General features: G+C 37.1%; 2 protein-coding genes across 4 annotated transcripts in view; one reads left to right on the forward strand and one right to left on the reverse strand.

Moving 5' to 3' along the window:
• itfg1 (integrin alpha FG-GAP repeat containing 1) overlaps positions 1–12216 on the reverse strand; it is a 149654-nt gene extending 137438 nt beyond the window's left edge. The window contains exons 1-6 of the mRNA XM_007540226.2: positions 11966–12216; positions 10653–10737; positions 10380–10507; positions 6562–6619; positions 6379–6456; positions 6175–6269 (exon numbers count right to left, since the gene is read on the reverse strand). Of these exons, the coding sequence (XP_007540288.1) occupies positions 6175–6269; positions 6379–6456; positions 6562–6619; positions 10380–10507; positions 10653–10737; positions 11966–12149 (628 nt within the window). The 5' untranslated portion in view covers positions 12150–12216. The remainder of the gene's footprint in view (positions 1–6174; positions 6270–6378; positions 6457–6561; positions 6620–10379; positions 10508–10652; positions 10738–11965) is intronic.
• A 406-nt stretch (positions 12217–12622) lies between these two features.
• phkb (phosphorylase kinase, beta) overlaps positions 12623–22108 on the forward strand; it is a 113168-nt gene continuing 103682 nt past the window's right edge. For 2 of the 3 annotated variants that reach the window (XM_007540222.2, XM_007540221.2), the window contains exons 1-2: positions 12623–12723; positions 18222–18308. In XM_007540222.2, coding sequence (XP_007540284.1) covers positions 12660–12723; positions 18222–18308 — 151 coding nt within the window. In that variant the 5' untranslated portion in view covers positions 12623–12659. Of the gene's footprint in view, positions 12724–14504; positions 14622–18221; positions 18309–22108 lie in introns of all 3 variants that reach the window. The other variant, XM_007540223.2, reaches the window with a different exon arrangement.

Raw genomic sequence — 22108 nt, forward strand, 5'->3', positions numbered from 1 at the left:
CACACACACACACACACACACACACACACACGCACACACACGCACACACACGCACACACACACACGCACACGCACGCACACACACACACGCACACACACAGACTGATAAAATACTGAATCCAGGCCAAGAACAAAGTGTTGAGCTCCGCAGAATAAATCCATCTCTAAGCCAATATGTTGCCCTACTCCACATTGTGTCTTCCACCCCGATCCATCAAAACGGCTCATTCACAAACATGGAAAAACACACATGCACAGAATGGAGCAATGCTATTCCCGGAAGAGCTAATCTTCTAAAACCATTACAGGGAACAACGTAGGTGCAGTAGCTATAGGGAGGATTATGTCCAAAACTCACCACACACACACACACACACATTTGCTATCCTATTTTGCTCATGACACTTCCGATATGCTGAACACATCTGCGTAAATAGAAACTCCTCTCAGAAGCTACGGTAACAAACTCATATCAGAAGCTACGGTAACAAACTCATATCAGCTCATTTCATAGACAGGAATATGTTGTGGATTCACAAGTCTGAGCACCTTAAGTATTGCTGACTATTGCAATCAAAAGCAGTGTCCAGTACAAACCCATGATGGTTCACTCATTTTGGTAAAACTACATTGACCTCACATATAGTGTATTATTCAAGAAAATATCTCTAAACAACAAAATTGTAAATGAAATGTAAGTAAGTTACTAATTATGATAAAAGAAAAGCAAAAATCCACCCAAGTTGCTAAATGTTAATACACAATTTTAATGCCCAGCCTTTGAGATATTTCAGCCTGCCACATACTACAGCCACATTCTCACCAGTGTAAGAATATGGATGGCTACTCAGTCCTGGATCTTTTATGGACACACAACAACAACCTCAGATTAGTTGGGGTTCAGGGGAAACTCCACTTCCTTCCCTATAAGCCAAGGAAGTGGTTGGAATCAACTGGTATAATGGATGAATAAATCTCGATTGCATCAGTTATCAGTGAAATTTACGTGGTGTTTCCTAATGACATCACTCAATGAGAGCATTTACAGAATGTTTAAAACTGAACCAAGCTCTGAACCTTGTGGAACACCAAAGACTATGACATTTTAATGAATATATTCCACTGTTTGAGCAGTAGAAAAAAAATATTGTTTCCCTTCTCTTTCATATAGCAGTATTTGTAATATGCTAAGGATTAGATCTGGAAGAAGAACATCTAATCATTTGAGAAGCGAGTTTGGACAATTCTGACTCAGCAAGCAAACAACAGTGTTCAAATATCTTGATGTTCATTTCTAACCCAATTGTAAAAGGCAAAACTCTGAAATTGTGGCCTCTGGACAGTTTACAGTTAATATTATAAGTATTCAAAAAGAAAAAATACATTTTTGCAAGATACAGGTAATATGCAGGATGTGTGAAATTGAAAGAAAATCTTTAGAAATAGAAAAAAAAATGAGACAAACATTTTAACAGGTTTTGACATGAAGGTTGAAGTAAAACACTAAAAGCCCACCAAGCTAGCAATGCTTAAGATTCTCCACAATTCAGAAAAGGCAAAACAACCTAGAAAGTTAGACTATTACTATTACTGCAAAGCATTTTCTGATGGGGAGCAGCTAGCATTTTCTGCTAAGAAGGATCTAGTTTTTGTTACAAATGCAGTGATAGATCTGTACTTGTGTCAATGTTACGTATTCAATCCACTTATCATCTTCGTCCTCTGAATCCTAATCAAATTGATTTCCCAAGAGCGTAAAGATTCTTATTAAAGAAAATACACAAGTTAGGATATATTTAACACATTGAAGTTAAAAAGCTCAACCATTTAGCAAATTCCCCTCAGACATATTGCTCAGGTGAACGCTGTGAGTTTTAAGTCACTACCCTTGGTTCTGCAATCTCAACTGCCTGTTCTGAAAGCACACAGGATTTCCAATCTAAAATAAACTTGTATAATATAATGGGGAAAAAATGATGCATAATAGTTGTTTTGTGGGAGCATGTTTATTGCAGACCTGTGATCTGAAAGGGGATCAGTCCTGGAGGGAGAATCTTTAGAAATTAAAGTGTGTTGAAATCTGAATTAGGGATTAGCCTCCCAGTTTTGAACTTCTTTTGATAGCATACAGTTGCAAAACGAGGAATCACAGAAGAGTTTCCCTGGGATTACTGAGCTAAAGAGGCTGAGAAATACATTTAGACAGTTTACCAGAAAATGCTAAGCAGTATATTTCAGACATTACTACTGTGGTTGCTGGTGAGTTTAAAACTCATGCAATATCCTTACGCGTGATGACAAGCAAAACTAGAATTTCTGATAGTGCCCTGCAAAATGTAAACATAATTCATGAACAAGCAACTGTTCTTCTCGGCCAGCCTTGTTAGGTGGCAAATCTGTTCTCTTCTCCCACCACCCCTGTGATATTAGTCAGACAATCAACAAGCCACTTCAACACAGAGGTAGTTTAATTGGATGCTGCAGAGAATTACCATCCCTGTTGCCTAGCAATGAATCCTTATGCCAGTATTGTTGTCTTTGTGCATGCCTTTCTCACAAAATACCATCTATAAGTACTATGCAATTACAACATTTTCTCTCAACAAAGTTTCTAATCAAGCTGCTGGTAGTCTCCTGCTCCACAGATTCTCTTCTGGCACGTGATTGTGACGCCTGGAGCCATAATAACACTCTTCAAATGGCAGACCTAAATAGGGGGATGCTTCCTGAATATAACAGGAGAAGGCCAGTTGACAGTATTAATGTATATCATGGTTTTAATCTAGTGGTGGGACTTGATTAAAATTTTGAACCATGTTAATTGTAGAGTCTGTAACTAATCGCATATAATTGCATTTTAATCAAAAACCATATAATTGACAAAGACAGCAACGTTCTCAATCCAAAAATCCTTTTTTGCTGCTAAATTATTGAATAATTAGACAGATGAACTCAACAATAAAGATATTTAATGTTTTGTAATCTGTTATTTAAGTTGTCCAACCATCAGGTAGTTGCAAAGTGTTATTACACCAATTCAGTTTTCAAGTGTTTTCAGGAAGTGTTTGTCGAAAAACAAGAAAATCTATGAGGTTTATTAAGGTCTAAAGTCTCTTGATTTGTTTGACAAACACAAATGAACTGGCAGTAAAAGAAAGGGAAAAAAACACTAATCTGATATGAATATATTGCTGTTAGAGGTAATGGCTGCCAAAAGATGACACTATGAAAAGATTATGGGCCGTATGCTATATGTCACTGTCACCGCCAGGTTGCTTGGCCAGAGAGACCAATAAGCAGGCTAAATGAGGCCATGACATTAGCAAGGAAACAATTCCAGTTTTTTTTTCCTTCCGTAGCTGGAACTGCTGATATAGTGGGGTCAGCCAATATACCATTATGAAACTGTTTACAGTGACGGCACTGAGCAGACCAGGATTGGAGTCCTGACACTGCAGTGAAACCGCTCTCCCTGTTCTTAAGTGGCACCAGTAAAAGACCAGAGTGTGTTGCTTCTCTGTTTGGTCGGATGGGGTACGCCATCCGTTTCCCCCTGGAAACACACTGATTAAAATCATAAGATAAAGATTTGCACTGGTAAAGGGTCAAAGCAATTGAAAAGTTTTAAAACAACAAATATCAATTCACTCTCTGTTTAGTTTCAGTGGGATGCTTTCTGACTCGCTGGTAAATAACATATTCATGCAGATTAATTTATAAAGATGTCTACATTTTAGGCCGCCTACTCCTTTTATCCCAGCAGATTTGCACAAAAAAAAAGAAACGCTGTCAACACAGAAACTTCATGACCCAGATGTTTCTTCTTATGTGAGAGTTCTTATTTTAAGAGTGGTTGTGGGCTGTTTTCACTTTTACTTTTTAAAAAACTGACTACTAGTATGTGGCTTCAAGCACAATAGGAGAAATTAATTCAGTCCAACAGCTTCTTTGTAAGAAATCCTGATAGGCATCCACATTTTTGCGCAAAAAGATATGTCAATCAAAAATTGAAGGTACAATACTTAATACCCAGCAGGTAAAAGACAAAGCAGCTGTTAGACAGTACCTCTGGGTGCTGGCTGTTACTATCTCTTGAACCTTTCCAGCTTTTGTCAGAGTATTTACTTCAGTGTTTGTATTTCCTCTGATGGACTAAAACATAAAAAGGCTATAGATGTAAAAAGAAAAACAGGAAACGTGGCAAAGGTTGATACAGATAAGAATCTGAAAAGAATGATATGAATTTGTTTTCAACATATAATCTGGGGACTATGTTGTTGCTACTGAAATCTACATCTAAAAATTTACTGTCAGGGTTTTTTTTCAGTAGCACAGCAAACACTCTCATCATCCGATGGAGGGAGAACCAGCTGACAAGAACAAACCTGCCCATCTTAGAGACTCAAGCTCTCCCTGCTCCATTCTGTGACGCTCCAGCCGGTAGCGCTTAGAGGAGCAGGTGGCCTCCACCAACAGTGAACTGAGCCTTTCTAAAAGCTCTCCCCCCCTCACATCCCTCTTTTATCTTTCCAGCCATCCTCTTCTTTCAAACCATCTCTCCTTTCCAGCTGAGCTTTATCGCTCCATCGCTTCCTGCCTGCTTTTCTCTCTCACTTTTGTTTTCTTCCTGCATTCTGTAAGCCACCCCTCACAAACAGCAGCAGCCAGGAGTAAAAACCCACCAGATGTGTAATTGTTTTTTTTGTTTGTTTTTTTTTTAAGATTTATCCAATTAATTTTCTCTTATCTCTGCTACACATTTGTCCAATGCAAAGTAAAAAGGGCATAAAAAAGTTATAGATTTACCACAAAGATCCCCCTGCTCTACTGATTGGTACATACAGGTTCAAATTGTACAGTGGCTATAAAAAGTATTCCACCCCTCGGATGTTTAGGCATTTTTATTGCTTTTGCAAATCAATCATGATCAACAAAATGATTTTTGTTGATCATGGCTTTTTTGGCTTTTTTGACTAAAAAGAAAAAAACGACAAAAATCCCCTTAAAGTCAAAGTGAAATCTGATTTCTACAAAACAAAAAACGGCGGACAGCAAATGTGCATTGCCACCAACACACCATTTCCAGCGTGAAGCACGGCAGTGGCAGTGTCATGCTTTGGTGATGCTTCTCAGCAAATGGAGAAGGTGAAATGAATGGAGTTTCCATCTGCTTTGGAGAACATTTAACTTCCGGCAAGTTAATAACACAAAGCTGCACAGAAAGGGTTTAGAGACAACAAGGTGGTTGTTCTGGAATGACCCAGTCAAAGCCCAGGGCTAATCCTAAGACAATTTGTGGCAGGACTTGAAAAGGACTGATCAAAGGCAATCCACATGCAACCTGACAAAGCCTGTACAGTTTTCCAAGGAAGAATGGCATAAAAGTGTTTTAACACCTGATAGTCTGGCAGACTGGGTTTGATTGAGGACCAAAGTTGCAACATTTGTTACATTTTCAGCTGCTGCGGTTTGCTTTCACACTGCACTGTGTGAAACAAACTAGAACTTTTGAAAAACCTGTTCACATGAACACAATGGCTAACCTCTGAACCTTGTATAAGCTAAAAAAAGGATTTTAATCAAAAATTTTCAACATGTTAAAATCTATGTAATGAATCAACTTTCACATGTTGAAGTCCTTAGCAAAATCTGATAAACAATTTGTGTTTTTATTTCTTCAGTGATGTGAGTAAGTTGTCCAAGAATCGATTTTAAGCTAATCTGAGAACAAAAAATCCAATTTGACTGTACTAATCTCAGTGACAACAAGCACTGTCATCACCAGTCTAATAGAAAACAACACTCACAGGCAGATGTATTAAGGTTTCTGCCTGTAGTCAGTCTTGGTGTAATTTTGGAGCTGTCAGTATTTATTACTGAAATGCTCCGGTTACAGCTGTGTGGGGAGCAGGGCTGCTTTAGGAATACGACCACAGAATCAGATGCTTTTACAGTCACTATTTTAAAACAAAAATAATAATAAACATGATAAGTACCCAAGAAAAAAAACTTATACACTGATCAGGAGACAAAAAGTGTAGCTTTGTATGTTGCCACTACCATTCATTCAGCTTCTCTAGCCGACAAACATAAAGTAGTTGGTTTGAGCTGTCAAACAAAACACATTTTTCATCTTTTTCTTATTGGAAACTTGATAAATGATCTGTTACTCACCAGCAGTGAAGTCCTTGTTGAGGTCAATGAAAGCATTAGAGTGAGGAGTGCGCATTATGATTGATTTATTAAAATCATTCCTGCACTCTTGAATCCTAAAGTGGGGGAAAAAACATGATTCTATATTATTCTGAATAAATTAGTGAGTAGCAGCTAATGACAATGCTAAGAAATGTGCATTCTGAAAGGTATTATTACTTTCACCTTTTGGTAAGATAGCAGACTACAGTTTGGGTAGGCGTGGTCACCCCAAAGACATCTGGAATCATGTCGCCATTGAAACTGTGGGAAAGAAAAACCCATTAGGGACATTAGTATATTCCTGCAATTAGTATTTAAAATATTCACAGCATAATGTATCTGAAAAACCTTGAAACTAATACTTACTCCATAACAAGAGGCTGATCTGTGAAGGTGAAATTCATGGTATGCCTCTTAGAGGTTTCTGCAGGAAAGGAACAAAGAAGGCAGGTCATGAGTTACAAAGGAGAACAAAAAGGCAGCAGAGTCTGACTGGTAAAATGAGACTTAAACAGGAGAAAGGCAACAGACAAATGATTGAAAACTACATTTAAACTTAAACCATACTAATCTGTGGCCCTAAAAGGCAGCATATGTGCAGACATTTGAGTTTTATGTCCTTTTTTTGTCAGATATTCTCTCTCATGAACCCCAGATAGCAAAGGGAAAAAGATTTTCCAGAGGACTGCTGAGCTGTACAACTAAGATCTCTTGCAAGGTGAATAAAAGGTCCTGAACTGATCCAGCAGATCCAGTGGGGTTTCCAGGAAGACACAGGCAAATCCCAAATCTAAGTTAAAGCCCTTACTGATGCTGACTGTGGCCCAAAAACCAGAAGATGGCATATTAAAGAACAAAATATGTTTTCTCCCACTCCAAAAATTTGCCCCTTTGAACTTTCCCAAGCATAGGACCCGAAAAGGTGAAAGAAATTTTGATTTTCTAAAGAGTAAATTATTACACACTCTTTTGAAAGTTTTCCGTTTCACTGGCATGACAAGAATTTTCTACTTTCTGCACAGCAGAGTTAAGGAAAATCCATTTATTCAACAGAAGAGCAAAGCTTCTGGTTGTTCAGAGGCATCAAGCAGCTGTAGGATATGTTGCCATGTTGCAAGGGGCAGAACTCATGATGGAAGGCAATCATCCCTGAAAACATTTCTGTTTGCTCTAAACTGGTTTCTCTACATCACATGCGTCAGATCCGGCCCGCCAGATGTTTTATGTGGCCCTGTAGTCTTTAGAAATAGAACCTTTGAGATAACAGTATGCTTAAAAATTATTTTGTCAATTAAATGACAGCCAATGAATCCGCAGCAAGTCAAATTTAAGACTTAAGACCTTTTAAATGCCAGTTTGAATGAAATTTAACACCAAAAAATCTGTTAACATAGGGGACATTTGGAGATCCTGCTGGTTCTTATGGGTTGGCAAGAGAAGCGAGCCGGTGGTAAAAACAAATGTCATCCTGTCAACTAGTGATACATTTACACTTATCTATAAAAGACATTTAAAAAAGTTAGCTAACTAGAAAGGGTCTATTAGCAGCTTGTTAACGACCACTTCGAGTCACCGAAGGCAAAAAAGATGTCCAAGTGTGACTCAAATTTTTGCCTGACAGAAAATCCCCCCCAAAAAAACAAACAAACAAAATACCTACTTACAAGACTGAATAGTCCTGCCACAACGAAATGTAAGCGTATTAAAGGCAAACTTTATAGTTTTTAATGCCTTAAATACATAAATTTAAGATTTTTTAAGGATATGTGGAGACCCTGTATTCTGCCAAATCACATGAATCTGAAAAGATGTTTGATATGTTTAAATTGTTTAGTTTATGTTTAGTTTTAATCAAATGCAAAGACAGCTGTTTATTCATATTTTAACAGTTTGTTAATAGGTAGTTTTATCAATACTGTCTACTACAACGGGCCATTTAAATACATTGTTGATCTTGATGTGGCCCAAAATGAAAATGGGTTTGACAGCCCTGCTATGCATTGTGACCTGTCAAGAATTTTCACATTTTTAGGTTTCATTTCATTTTAGGCTTTTTTTGTTAAAGATGATTTTTTAATTATATTAAACTGCTGACTAGATAACGAGCACCGTGTTCCAGTTTAAATTAGATTTTTAATAAATTAACTAAATTGTTAGGCTTGTCTCTGGATTTTTTTGCTATTGGAGCTCAACTTTTAACCCGATTATGATCCAGTAGAATAAAATATGAATACCAGACGGGAGAATCGTTTTTCTCCTCTCAATGCTTTGATCAGGATTGTACAGAATCCAGTTCTGTTTAAAGATGTGATTTATTTTCACGCTGAAAAATGACAGAAGGTCCTACGTTAAAACAACAACAAAGAAAATCAGGGGAGAATCAAAAAACTGGATTTGTTTCAACAATATGGAAACACAAGCTGTACTGTATTAACAACACAAGTGAAACATAAAGTGTGTATATGAGAGATTTGGAAACATACAAAAATTTTCAACTATTTATAGTGCAGAGTCACTTATTGGATACTAGAAAAAATCTGTCATAAAAATTGTGAGAAAAGCATGATAAGAACATTTTCTATCAGTGGCTCTAGTTCTACAAAAATATGCAATCGCTCACAATATATTTAAACTAAATGCATCCAGTGAGAAGTGGAAAACAGTTTACCCCCTTAATGACATCTTCTGCTTTTGCTTTTCTGTCAGACCTCAAATGTTGCTGTAAAACAACAATAACCTGAGTGGAATTAAAAAAACAAGGTTTCAAATTATGATTTCATTCAACAAGGTGAACTAAAAGGCATCCAAACCTGGAAGAAAAAGCTATAGCCCTTTCTTAAATCATAAATTAACTCTGATTAAAGCAGTTTTCTGGAAAGCTCCCCAACACCTGAAAGGTCTCAAAAAGCAACATGTCATCTAAAAGAAAAAGTAGTTACTGAAGGTTATAATGGGTTAGAAAGCCATTTTTAAACTTTGGGAGACCAGCAAACCAAAATTCACAACCAGAGAAAAATATCCAGCAGTGGTGAACCTTCATAGGAGAGGTTGTTCAACCAAAATTACACTAACTGCACACCAACTATCCAACCAGGAAGTCTAAAACAGCATCTAAAGCTCTGCAGACCTCAGGTTAGTCAGTTTATGTCAAGGTTCATTGTTTAATAATAAGAGATGGGGCTAAGTTGAAGCCATGGGAGATATTCAAGCTAAAACTGCTGATCCAAAGGAACATAAAAACTCTTGTTAAATTTACCAAAATACATCTTTTTGACCCTCAAGACGGTTGGGTAAATATTCTGTGGACTGACAAAACAAAAGATTAACTTTTATGGAACATGTGAGCCGTGTTACGTCTGACCTAAAACTAGGAAAGCATTTCAGAAACAGATCATCACACCAACAGTCAAACACAGTGCTAGTAGTGTGACGATTAGTGGCCGCTTTACTTCCTCGAAATTTGGACGATTTACCGTAACTGATCGAATAACAAATTTTGCTTTCTACCAGAACATCCTTCAGGAACAAAGTCCAACCATATTATCCCAATTCCACCAATTGTTATACAGCAGGAGAATGAGCCAAAGCACATTAGTAAATGACTAAAAACCCCAACAAAATTAGGTTTTGAAGTGGCCTAGTCAAAGTCTGGACTTCAGTATAATCTGGGTAATATGATATGACCTTAAAAACACTCTTCATACTGAGTTGTGATGTTAAACATTCATTGCCAGTTATCAGAAACTCTTGATTCCTGCTAACCGCAGCAAAACTAGCTACTTTTTTCATATAGTAGAGGACTTTATTAGTTTCTTTACCCTTGATGAAAAGGACAATAATTTGAAAACTGTCTGTTTTTATTATTTAGATAATATTTTTCCAAAATTAATACTTTTTATGATGTGAAAACTCAAACTGTGACTAAAGGAAAAACCAAAAACTGAAGAAAACCGTAAGACGGCAAAAATACTCATTTCACACTACTGTATTTATAACATACATTTTTGGGGGGACGGGGGGGAACTAGTTTCAGAAACTAGTTTCTGAACTAGTTCCAGAAACTAGTTCTGAATCTAGTTCAGAACTATTGAACTGAACTGATTGAATGATAAGCTATCATTCAATCATTAGATTGAATGATAGCTTAGATTCAATCTAAGCTATCATTTATTGTTAATATTTACCTATTGTGTGGTTGTTTCCCCAGAAAATGAAAACTGATGTTTTTAAAGATATGTTCTGAGTTGTCAGAAGGACATCCATCTGAGAGTCTCCATCATAATCTCCAGGAACAACACTGGTGATTTTCTCCCTGGAAAAGGAAAGAGGGGTACTGAGATGAATGTATCATATCACTAAAACAAAGTGCATGCATACAGCAGACAGAAACATTGAATGTACCACTTGTATAATTACGTGTCAAAAGAAAACAAGACATTATTTCTCAGAATATTTACCTTTTCAACATGTCCTTGGTGATGTTAACTTTGGGCTTGAAGTAAGGAGATTTGGAGTCAGCCAAGAAAATCACCAACTCAGACTCTGCAAAAGTTGGAAAATAACACAGAGAATTAAAACAGATCTGTTACCCACCACAACAAACCCCTGGTATGGACAAGCAGCCAGTCATTGACACATATTCAAAAGTAGGCGATATGAAGTAAAGTTCTCCAGATTTCAACTCACTTATAGTGATAGTGGATAAAACCAATTTTAAATCAAACAGAATCATTGCAATGCTAGTTATTTTAAAATGTCATTTACACTCCCATCAATTTTTTTTATTATTTGTGCTGGATGAGTGGAAACTTGCATGACTGGCATCTATGGTGTAGTAAAATGTAGTAACCAATAATAACTGTTAATATGTAAACACAAGTTGGAGTTTTTGCCATTTATATTTCCTGTTCTTTGTTTTTTTTTTTTCCCTCAAAAAAAATAATAATCTGGAAAATTTCCAGGTAAATTTTAAAGTTCTCTAATGATTTATGTGTTTGATTCAGATCAGAATCAAAGGTTCTGGTGCCGAATTAGGTCTAGAGAGCCTCAGCTTTGATTATCAAAGCTTAAATGGCCTAGTTTGCATCTGTTTCTGTGCCAGGGTCATGAAAAACTACCAGTAAAACTCAAATTTATTTGGATTGCACATTTTCACAACAAGGCAATTCAAAGTGATTTACATGATAAAAACATAAAACATCATAACCAATTTTGTTCGCAATCGTTCATTTCGATTTGAAAAAAGGCTTTTAAAAATTTTATTCGTTTAACTTATTTAGAGAGAGCATTTAGGGTTTATATAGTCATTATCAGACAAAGCTCTGTTATTGACTGGCTTTACTTACAGTGAGCTTGAATAATTTATGTCTCTTTCTTTTTTTTCTCACACTAAAAATAATAAATAAGCTAGCTTTGACCGCACACTTTTGTCTCGTGACAGCAGATAACAACACAGGTGTGCTTAATTAACTATGTCTACTTCCTGAATCACTGCAATAGCTTAATGAGGTCATAATTAATTTACTAAATTCCACCTGCGCATTTACGGCTGTAAAAAAGGATGTATTTTGTAGTAATTTTTTAAACTAAGTAAATAAGGAAGTTTCCATTTGACAAACGATGGAGTTACAGGTATGCTTTCTCCTCGAAAGTTAATACTCAGAAAACAACAACACATCGGCCGACAATTTATTTTTATCACTATAAAAGTATATTTATATTCATCTGACCAGCTGTGTGCTAGGTCGCTCATGATAGCAGTATTACATACGCTCTCTGATGACAAAGATGTCAGTCTGTTTATCCGAGTTGAAGTCACCAAACGCCGCCACCGTCCCATACTTGTTGTTCCCGAACAGCTCCGCAGTTACATCTTGAAGAGCAAAGACGCCTTGTTGCTCCAATAAAAGTAACAAAAACGTTATTAAAAAGGTCTTTAATGTAAACATCCGCATCCTGGTACAAGTGCAGCTCCACAACAGCCACCAACCGGAATACGGCACATCGCTTTACGGCTAGAAGGAACACAGCCTTCTTCTGAATACAATAAGTATTCTTCAAAAGATCTGTACAGATTTTTTGTCCTATTTTTATCAGCAGTTAGTTTCCAGAAAATCATAAAGTACGCCAAAATTATTTAATAAAGTAACTATATTATTTACGTCAATGTCGTGCAAACTGGTAGCCTTACAAATAACAGGTGTTTGAAGCTGGAGAACAGTAGCAAGGGAAGCGTTGCTGTTGCTCTTCAAAATAAGTGCATTTAATTCTTAAAGCTGAACATTTAAAACTAAACCTCAACATTTTTCATACCATAAAATACTTAATTTGTAAGTTTTCCTCCAAACTCACTAAAATGTAATATATTCTCATTTTGACTGTAAATCACAGCTATAGACGTTTTACTTTGAAGGGCAAAAAGCAGAAACGTTGTTATGTCCTGGCGGAATTGACTGAGAGTAAACATGGCGAGTCTGGCAGATGTCGGATGGAAACTCTTGGAATTTAAAGCCCGATCAAAGAGATCAGGTCTGACTCATTTACTTTGCACGATCTCACGTTGAATGGCGCGCCCCGGCGGTGTCTGCACTGCTACAGCTTGTGTGTGAAAGCCCGGCAACCTCGGGCCTGACTCTAGTCTGTTTGTACTCTCAACCTGTTCAGATCCGAGGTGATGGTACAAGCAGGAAAGGTCAGGGGTTTTCATGAGCCAAGCTTTGGCGCTATTTTAGGAGCTTTACTGAGGGTCTCGGTTCGCCGGGACCCTCAGCAAAACATTCTGCTCCTGCGCTGCCTTGTCGTGATGGAGTCATACACAAACCTGCTGGGCCTCTTAAATGCTAAAGGTTGTTTAATTTTAAAGAGTTTACAAGAAACATCGTGAGAGTAAAAATTTACTTTTGTCTTTTGTTGGGACAAAACTCTTAAAAGTTGCATTACAAAAAGGTGACCTGTTTAGCTTTGAGCTGTATTCAGATCCTTTCCTGCATCCTTGTCATGTATCTGGATAATTTACTAAAATTGGTCCAGCTTATAGAAAACATCTCAAAATTACTGTAATTCAACAGCTTCAATAATTGATTTAATTGCAGTTATTGTCGACTTTCATAGTTACATCATCATTGTAGAGTAGATTATGTTTTATGTAGTTCACAAAATGACTTCTGTAAAAGTATTCAAAGCCCTTTCTTCATGTTACAACCAAACATTTCAGTGTATTTCCCTGGGATTTTAGGCAATAGACCAGAACAAAGTAGTAGATAAGATAGTATCTTTTTTTTCTTTACAAAAAAACCTGAAGAGTTATTTGTACTTTTTATAGACAGTCCGCAGGATTTAATTATTTTTATTTATTTATTTATTTTAAGTACAGTAAAATTAAGCATTAGTTGCAGCCTAGTCTTTTGAGTTATGTCTCAACCAGCTTTGCACATTCAGGGACTAAATTTGCAGTTATTGCAAATTTAGTCCCTTGTGATTATACATCTTTGCAAAATAAGAATTGCCAAGTGTAGTCAGAAAGGATTTAGAACTAGGGACTCACTTTGGGTCATTGCCTGGCCTATGCCTCAGTCTGAGGTATTTGGCTTGGTCTTTATGATCCTGTTTGTTCACTAATGTTCTCAAACATTAGTGAACAACAGGATTCAAACAATCATTTGAATTCCTCTCTCAGACTGCAACCCAACTTCCTCCGTTATTATTATTGTTATTATTATTATAGTCACAGTTCTGATTACAGACGCTCAGTGAGTGCCAGCTGGAGACGTCCTTGAAGGAAGCAGGTCCAAGTGGAAAACCATTTGGACCAACCCATCGATATAATCTGCCTCAGAGGAAGGCCTGAGGCTCCCTCTGTTTGCGTAAACGGCAAACGGGCCGCTGCATCTGCCCCAAACCTTAATGGAACAGCTGTGTTTATACTGAGATACAAAAAAATGTTAACTTCTAAAATACGTTTGATGCTCTGGATTTTATTTAGGACTACCAAAGTAAATAAGGCTGTACACTGTACTTTTCAGACTTCTAATTTTAGGGGGGTGGGGAATTAAGAAACAGTTGATATTGTGTTGGTCGGCCACATAATATTCCACTAAAATACACTGAAGTTTATGTTTTTTGTGTAATAAAATCTGGAAAAAAACAATTATATCAGTGGGCATGAATAATTTTGCAAGTCATTGTTAATATGTGCTGTAATTCTCTGCATGTTGTTCATTATCATTGCCTCTAAATGTAATTCATTGTTGATTGGCGCATGTGTCAAATCTAACGCTGTGCTACTAACTGCTTCCTGTGAATTGCTGTAGATTTCTGATTTAGCTGAGAGAGAGAAAAGAGAGACGGTTGGCCTTAATTTCACCTTTTGAGCATGGCTGTCTCAATGGCTGCGGTTGCCCAGCCCCATCGAGAAGTTCACAGACTCGGTAAGTAGCAGGAGTGAATATGGGTCAGAGTTATGCACAAAGCCAGAGCGGGCAGGAAGTGCATTCAGAAATCTTTTAGATCCTTGGATGGTTTTCCATGTCTTACTTGTTTAATGGTAAAACTGACTGGGTTAATTTTTCCACGTCATTATGCAGTATGCCCACAGCAGCTTGTTCTCCTAATTTAATGGAATTTAAATCTTAATTCTTGATGGTTAGCAATTAATTAAGAAATATGTTTAATAGACGTGCTAGAGAGATGCAGTAGAAACCTAAAGTTTATAGATGTGGAATAAAAAGACACAAACATATATTTCCTCATTGGATAAAGTTAAATCAGACCAAGCTTCTCTTAATTTAGGTTGGTTTGAATTACCAAAATTATTTCTGTTTGCTAAATGTCACAATAATGAGAGAGAAAATTGTCAAGACTCTGGGTTTTTTGGGTTTGGTTTTGCTGTTCATCTTCTTACTTACCATTGTTTTAGTTCACTTTTTGTTGATATCTTATTTGTTGTTACTAATTTCTTGTTAGATCTTTCTTTTTCATGTGTTTCTTTATTTCAGCTCATAGTGTTCGTAGCTATCTTCTTACTCTAGGTTTAGTTATTCTTCTATGTCAGAGTCTTCGTATGTCCATCCTTGGTGATTCTAGTTAGGTTTATTTCTTTGTTAGTCCTTTGGGTTACTCTAGTTTCTGTGTTCTTGAGTTCTTATTATTTTTAAATCAGCCTTGTTTCTGTTTAGCTCTTTAATAGTTTCCCCTCATGTCTCTGTTTCTTTCTTTATCATGTTTTCTATAGTCTTAGTGTTTTTTTAATATTAGACTTATTTTCAGCTCCCTTGTGTTTCTTCCCTCACTCTTTTGTGTTCCCCTGTGTATCTCCCCAGCTCCCTGTGCCTCATTCTCACCTCCCCTCAGCCTGATCCCTGCTCCAACTACCCACACCTGTTATCTATTAAGTCATCAGCCATGTCCTTTTGTCATACTCACAACTACCTAGTATTTAAGGTCCTCTGTCTCACCCACAACTCGTCGGATCCTCACGTCAACTCTGTGTTTCCCTGGTTTGTTGAATTTATTATTTGAGTTTTGTCTTCGCTCCTGTGATTTTTGAACTCCTTGATATTTTTTTTATTAAACACTTGATATGATCCATGTTCCCACTTCATGTCTGCATTTTGGTTCTACCATAAAGCCACACCTCATGACAAAAATATGTTAGAGATTTACTTACTCATGTCTAAAACTAAAACTTTGAAAACAATGACAAAAAACCCAGATGATGATGATGTGGCTTTGGAAACCTCTGATATGTGAACTGACACACCTGAGTTAGTTGGAAGCTCAAAGCCCTTGAGTTTTGAGTCACACCTGATACACACTGCTTTCTTGTTTGACATGATGGGGAAAGTCAATAGAAACCAACCAAGATACAGGAAGAGATATCTTGACTCATTATGGCAGCTGCACAAGTCTGGTTCATCTTCGGGAACAATTTCCACATACTTGAAGGTGTCTCATTTATCTGATCAAACATTTATAAACAAGTACAGACATTATGGGAATGTCCAGTCATCAAAACGCTCAGGAAGGAGACGGGTTCTGTGACCCAGAGATGATCAGGTTTTGGTTTGGCAAATAGAAATAATTTTAGTAATTCTAAAAATTAAAAAGTTTTGTCAGATTTAATTTCAGAGTAAATAAAAAGTTTGCATATTCAGTGTATGCAAACTAATGGTTTAAACTGCGCAATATATCCAGATGTTCACCAGAGAGCTTAAAGTACACACATAATAGTGATGGCTCTGTTTGACTGCAAAAATAAACATATTATACTAGTTTGTTTTTTTTTTCACTTACTTGAAATAGAAGATAACCTTCAACAAAACGGAGGCCGTACTTGAGCTGGTTTAGTGGAAACCCAGCTCAAGTACGAAGACAAACTATGAGGTAGAACTAATAAACCTAACATCTGAAAAGGTAAGTTCAGTCACATTGGTCTCTAGTTGAAAACTGCTTCAAAGAAAAGTGCTGTAGAGTATCTACAGGATATTTTAGGAAGCTCCAGGTGCTGGTGGCCTATATGTTGCATACCCTGTTCTATTTACCTCTGAAATCAGTATCAGTGCTCAAGTATCAGCTTCAAAGACCAGTGAGTTCACCAGTTGCTGTTATCAGTGACCAAGTTAATGCTATTAGCAATGCAAACCTTTAGCAGCACATTCAGTATAGAGGTTGTTGCACTGTATGAGAATTGTTTCCATTTCTGTTGCCGTGTATCTTTATTAAATCACTGCATCAGCCATTACTGCAGTTAATGGTGGCATCAGACAAACTTCTCAAAATGCATCCACATTATTTTCTGTTAAACAGCTCACATAGAGGCCTCTGATGAAGCTACCTACACCTGAAGTCCAGATGTCTCGTCTGTCTCAGTTCAACTCATCGTTCTGGTGTGGTGTGCTGATTAGCGTCTATTAATGTTCTGCGCCATACCACTCCCTCTTAAAGTTGCGGCAGCCATATTAGATTTTAAGGTTGGGTTGGTTGAGAAACCTTCCTTTTACCAAACAAGAAAGAAGGAATATTAATTTTGCAGCAAATTCTGAATAAATACATAAACAATAAAGGGTTTCATATAATCAGAATAGAAATGTTTTCTGATTATAACAGACCATAAGCCTTAAACTTTCATTTTGACACTTGATATTCTGGAATATAATGAAATTAACTTTATTTTAGCAATCGTGTGATTTTGGAAACATTATGGGCTGTAGCACTTTTAGCTGTACGCTCTGTTTATCCAGGGGTATTCTGCTCCTCCCCTCCAATCATTTGAGAACCCTGAAGGGACGCCGACCTACATATGCAGTTATGACAAAGTGGCTTCAAGTGGTTTTCATTAGTGAAGTTAGCCATGGGGTGGTTAAAACTAGCTGGACATGGACAGCTCACGTTTTCTGTTCTTATGTAAGAAATAATGTTATTTTCCACTACACCGGTTTAAAGGGTTATCTCAGAAAGGGGGAGAAAAAAAAGAGATTGGTTTTGTTCCTTGCAGTTTTTAAGCTGATGGAAATTATGCTAATTTAAGTAAGAATGTGAATTTTTTCAGAGGGCTACCTGTGGTATTGACCCAAGGTCAAACCTATTAAAATGCAAATCTAACAAAGAGAAAAGTGTGTGGAAAAATAGAGAAAGCCTAGCAGAGGGGGGTTCCCTCCACTGCCCGCTCTCTCGGCTCACTCTGTAATGCCTGGTTGAGTGCTACATTACTATTCGAATTTCTCGTTCTTGGTGTGCCTATTATGGTTTGATCTGAGCCCTTTGTGATGCAGTGTGTTGCAGTGAAAAAAAAATGAAATTGCTGATAGTACATCTTGTCTGGCTTCTATTCTCTGCTGCTTGTTTGTTTGCATTAACTGGAAATAGTCAAATTTGTAGGAGTCCATTTGGTTAGATATCCGCAACAAGAACCCATGTTGTTAATTTCCTTTTCCAACACACATTGACAAATGAAGCAGCAATTGAAGTAAAGAAAAGGAAATGTGTTGCTGTATGGGATGGTTTTTGTGTAATAAATATGTCCTCTACAGGTTCCATCTATGAACCTTTAAAGCTGTCCAATCTCCAGCGGGAGGATGAGCCCCTATGGGAGAAGCTGGACCGTTACTACAGTGCAGGTAAGTTCATTCACTCCCTACAGAAAACTCAGGGGTTCTTAAATTTAGTTGACCACTTTTTTTTTTTTAAGGTTTTGTTGGTTCTAGTAGCCTTTATTTGAAAGTAGTTTAACAGGAAAGAGGATTATGAGAGAGAGGGGGAAGACATGTGGCCAGGCTGGGAATTGAACCTGCGACCAAAGGCATGAGGACTAAGGCCTCAATACATGGGTTGTGCTTTGCCCCTGCACCACCACGGCACCCTAGGTGATCACTTTTGACTCAATATCTTCTTTGCCTAAAATATGCATCAATTTGCACAACTCTGACATAGCTGACTATTGCCTTCTTACACAATTTCGATTTTCTGCACCGTTTTAGAATTGTAGTCTCCCTATGGTTGTCGTTTGGCAATGGCAGTGGAGGAGGTGAACAAAGCCATTCAGTCCATGCTGGCCTTGTTTCCAAATGTTGAGCAATTATTCAGAGCAAGTGGAAGGTTTAAGACATTTTATTGTTGAAAAAGAGGCCCTTCTCCAAAACGGGTTGTTTACAGTGCATACAGTTTCCTGTAAGCTTCATCAAACAAGTGCTTTACATAAGTCACGTCTAACTGTTAGCAGTTGGGTAAAATCAGATCCAGTCTTTTGAAAATTCAACAGAGTCCACGCCTCCAGCAAGCAACCATTTCTCAATTGCTGAGGGACCCGATGCTTTGTGCAGAACCAGGGGCTGGTTTTTACCAGACTACCTTTCTCATAAAGTTATCAGGTTTCAGGTCTTTTCTACTGGCATCCCAATATATTGTTGTCATTTCACATTACTGCATCATGGATTCCACTTGACTAAGATGGGACCTTATAACCCATCTCAGATCATTGGGAACCAAATGTTCCTTCCTGCTGATGTATTTCCTTCTTGGCTTTCTATGAACTCTTCTTGAATCCTGCAGACCAGGAAACTGCCAAAACCTTTGCTTCCAGAGAGATGTTTAGGATTGGTTAGCCAGGTGCACTAATTAGCAGGACAGATTTAATTCTTGACCTTCCTGAATGACGTATAACCAGTAGGACAGACCTTTACACTGTGTAGGAGCTAATGCTACCAAACTCTACTAAAGCAAGAAAAGAGGGCAAAAAACAATGTGAGAAATTGATAATAGAAGGGAATAACAGGACCTTGGTGAATAATAATGTTTCTTTCATCCATCAGTGGTGTATACCTGTTTCTCCTTGTAGGGCTGTTGGGGGGAGAGGGGGCTGTTATCTGTTTCCAGATGCCATTTGGCAAGAGAGGTATACCCTTACATCTCCAGTCCATCACAAGGCAATGTTGATATTTTTTCAGTTAAATATACAATCAGGGGAGGATCAGAATTTTTTTTTTCTTTCATTTTTTTGTTCTGATTTGTAAAACAAGAGAGTCCCCAATGTTGAACTCACCAAATGTCAAATCTCTGCCTCAAGGCTAAAATCTATCTTATTCTCCTTTATTTGTAAAATCTGTCATCATGAATTGCTTGAATTTGTTGACAGAAATCCACAAGAAATCTACCCTGTTGTTAATAAGGGCTCTTACTTTTTTTCCCTTTAAAGCTGGAAATCATCTAATAGTTTTTCCAACTTGTTGTATAGGTCCTTGAAGAATTACACATTTAGAGTTACTATTATGTTTTGCAATATGAACCTTTCAAGGAAACAGATTTTACTTTGTTGCTGTGCATTGCGTAGCCCAAGGAAACAATTCCACTTGGAAGTCAATCTTGGATATGTTTTTTTAATAACATAACTTTGTAAAGTTCTTGTTCTTTTACTGTATATGCATTATGGGACTCTTCTTTTAATTATCTGTCAATATAGCTAACATGGTATTGTTTGAAAATACAGCCAGCGGGATGAAATTGAGCCACTGTGGGTTTCACATTCAAGTTATTGGTATATTTTAGAACTGGTTAATTGACACATTATGCACTCTGAAGTGGGATTCGCTAAGAATGCAGAATATTATTTGAAGTCTTTGCAAGACGCTGTATGTCCTCTGGTGGTTTTGAGCTTTTTTATTTCTGTGCCTAAGGATTTTGAATGTGGTGCTGTATCTGCAGTGTGTCACTTTTCTGTCATATGAAACATAATTTTCTAAGGATTAAACAATTTTGTATGTCAATTGAATCAGAAGTGGGTGTATAATTGTACTTTTTATATAATTCAAGATATCATCTTCAAACTGATAACTTCACATAGCGTAATCCAGATTTAGAAGTCGTCCATTTTGTTTTGTAGTTCTGGCCAGTTTATCTCCATTAAACAGGAAGTTGATTTAGCTCCCACAGGCACATTTCCCTCAACTTTTTAATGCCACATAAACAGATCCTATCTAAATGACTCTGAATACCATTTTTAAGACAGAAACACCTCAACAGACAGACTGTGAGCACTCTCTAGTCACACAAAGAATTAATGATAAAAAATACCACCACATGCCATATATGGTCTGGGTATAAAATGCATGAATAAAAGAATACAAGATGTTTGCATCTGTGAAAGGTTCTCTGATTAGTAGTTTTATAAACCCCCTAAAAGTTCTGAAGAACTCGAGAAGGACGCAAACTTGATGATGGATAGCTGGCAGAGCCCCGGTGCAGGTGATAATTCTAGGATATGTAATCAGTGAAGGAGGCTGCAGCACCACTGCAGGAGAGATAAATACACATTAGCACTGATTGCTGAATTACCAGCAGCTGAGAGTGCAGCACTGTAGAACAGCAGTGCCTCCCCACACTCACACACGCACGCACACACTCGGTGCCACACGGCTACACATATTGTCCTTGATTTTTTTTTCTCAGATTTTTCTTTTGGATGTAAACAAATTCACTTATCAGTATAAAGTGAAGCAGACCAACACATACGTACATTTAGATTAAAATATTGTGATCACAAGTCTTTGTTTGGTGGAGATGTGAATAAGAGAAGGTAATAATGCTTTCAAATTGGGTGGTACATTTGAGTTAATTCAATTCAAGAGTACTTTATTAAACTCGATGGGAGATTAAATGTAACTCAATTTATACAGTTTTCTTCAAGGAGTTGTTGAATGTGCAGATTGCTGTGAACAGGAAGGATCTCCTGTAGCAGTTTGCTTTACAGTGGTTCTGAAGAAGCTTCTAACTGAAGACAGTAGCGTTTCTATTACAAAAGTGTGCAAAAGTTTATCAGTATTTTTCAAATGTCGAAAAAGACCACAATTTTGCAGTTTCAGTGTATCCATTAAATAAGAAACACAATTAAAATCATGTGAATAATAAGTTTGTTCACGCAATAAGTCATTAAAAAACATGCCGTGCCATGACCCTTACAACTACTTGCTGTCATCTTCTTTTTGGTGATTTGTGCTAGAGGCAACACCTGGCTGTTGATCATGTGACTCATGTGATATGAAAAAAGTATCTCCATTGCAATTTTATGAAATAAACTAATTTTAATATGGCCAAAAAAGAAAAAAAAAAACACCTCACCGTAGCAACAAAACTTTATAAAAAAATCAAGTTTTTTATTTTTTCAAAATTAATGTGTTTCCAGTAAACAAATTATGCAATTATGTGGTAGATGGGAATGCAGCAATTATTGTTGTATAACATGCTCAGTGTTTGTCCAAAAGAATCTTGTTTTTCACCATAAATATAGATTTATTTTCCAATCAGAGAAAAATGACTGTCATCTGATTTTCCCAGATCAGGTCATCAGAGGAGACATGCATAAAACAGAACCAGTGTCGTCTTGTCTTTGGTAGAGCAGCTGACAAACTGTTGAAACGTCGGAAAT

The sequence above is a fragment of the Poecilia formosa genome, unplaced genomic scaffold, assembly GCF_000485575.1.
Source record: "Poecilia formosa unplaced genomic scaffold, Poecilia_formosa-5.1.2 Scaffold525, whole genome shotgun sequence".
In the NCBI taxonomy this organism is placed as follows: domain Eukaryota; kingdom Metazoa; phylum Chordata; class Actinopteri; order Cyprinodontiformes; family Poeciliidae; genus Poecilia; species Poecilia formosa.